A 1,346-nucleotide genomic window follows, 5' to 3' on the forward strand; every position below is an offset into this window, starting at 1 on the left:
GTTTTTTTAATTGTGGTTTCGCAATCTGTAAGCCTTGACGACGTAGATTGTTCTCAAGCTCTGACATGGTTATACTACCACTTTTATCAATATCCCACGCACGAAAGACGTGTTGAAGTCGTCGGGACTCATACTTAGCCCGTAACAACGAGACCACACAATCCGAATCTAACGTCGCAATTTTAGCTTTGTCCGGCTGATCATTATTTTTTAACAGTTTGTTGCTGTTGGTACAGCTAGTAAAGTTAGTCTCTACCACTTCGTTTGGCTTTGGAGTACCGTATACAAATCGACAGAAATCATCATAGCGAAGAGACCTTCAAACCCAAAGCATAATCAGCTTCAAAAGACTTTCATCAAATGTCTTACATATCACTGACCTAGTCGGTAATGGTTCAACGTAATCAAGAATAGCGTCGATTTTCTTTGCGCCAAGTGCTTGAGTAATGCCCAATTGAGTCAACATTTTTCGAAATTCTTCTGCACAAAGACAACCGTCTCTGTTGGTATCCCATGAAAGAAACGCTTGACGAACACTACGTTTTTCCCCATAACGGTCGCCTAAGAAGGAGCGTAGATCCGTCATCTCTGGAGGTTCAGAGGGACTGGAAATCTCGGCAGTTGGTGAAGACGCCACATTATCTGCCCACCGAGTCTGAGATTTACAATGTGTTATTCTCGTCAATGCCAATGGCTCAGAAAACTTAACATCCCGTACGCATGTGGTGTCTCGTTAAATCACCAAGTGGAGTCTGAAGTTTAGGAAGCCTTTATTAAGACGATCGTCAATAAGGTTATCAAATGCATTTCAACGCGATAAACCACGTACGTATCGTCGTCAAGCAACATCGTGTCATCACTTGTTAAAGCACTTGACCTTGTAAATTTTCTGCTTGCACCGGGTGCGCTCTTTGAGATATAACATGAGAGTAACAAATTGAACGTTTGACTCAATATAATGAACAGATGAAGCTATGAAGTTGTACCTGAACACGGCGCTTTCGTTGATATCGATTGTCAAGAAGGCTATTTGACTCTTTAGGAGTGTTGTGGCTAGTTCATCTTGCTCAGATTTCTTGAAACGAATGTTCGCATTCGTATCAACAAGTCGAGGGACAATTCGCTTATATCCAGGAGTCAATGCAGACCCGATTTGTCCTGATTTATAGCTTGAAGAAATATGACACTCGACTGTATTTGTTCGTCTATTGGTATTGCTAGTGCCATTTACATGTCTTCGCTCCCTCATGTTAACTTTTGGTCTTTGAGTTCACATGTTGTCGCGATAATATATAAACGTACGAATATAGAGCTACATTGTCACTTATCTATCGCTTCTATTACGG

At 41.3% G+C, this 1,346-nt stretch overlaps 2 protein-coding genes across 2 annotated transcripts in view; both read right to left on the reverse strand.

Moving 5' to 3' along the window:
- PHALS_09549 (ef hand) overlaps positions 1-849 on the reverse strand; it is a gene marked incomplete at both ends in the record, with an annotated part of 959 nt that extends 110 nt beyond the window's left edge. Inside the window, 4 exons of the mRNA XM_024724059.1 lie at positions 1-317; positions 381-642; positions 719-768; positions 830-849. The exon at positions 1-317 is cut by the window's left edge and continues 110 nt beyond it. Coding sequence (XP_024571796.1) covers positions 1-317; positions 381-642; positions 719-768; positions 830-849 — 649 coding nt within the window. The remainder of the gene's footprint in view (positions 318-380; positions 643-718; positions 769-829) is intronic.
- On the reverse strand, positions 850-1,313 carry PHALS_15378 (uncharacterized protein). The gene has a single exon (XM_024724070.2). The coding sequence runs from the start codon at positions 1,247-1,249 to the stop codon at positions 857-859; it is 393 nt and encodes a 130-aa protein (XP_024571797.1). The 5' UTR covers positions 1,250-1,313; the 3' UTR covers positions 850-856.
- Between the last annotated feature and the right edge of the window lie 33 nt (positions 1,314-1,346).

Source organism: Plasmopara halstedii, assembly GCF_900000015.1.
Source record: "Plasmopara halstedii genome assembly, contig: Scaffold_42, whole genome shotgun sequence".
Classification (NCBI taxonomy): Eukaryota; Oomycota; class Peronosporomycetes; order Peronosporales; family Peronosporaceae; genus Plasmopara; species Plasmopara halstedii.

Bases quoted from the DNA above. Each gene is read 5' to 3' on its own strand.
- PHALS_15378 (XM_024724070.2), bottom strand. From the start codon at position 1,249: ATGAGGGAGCGAAGACATGTAAATGGCACTAGCAATACCAATAGACGA.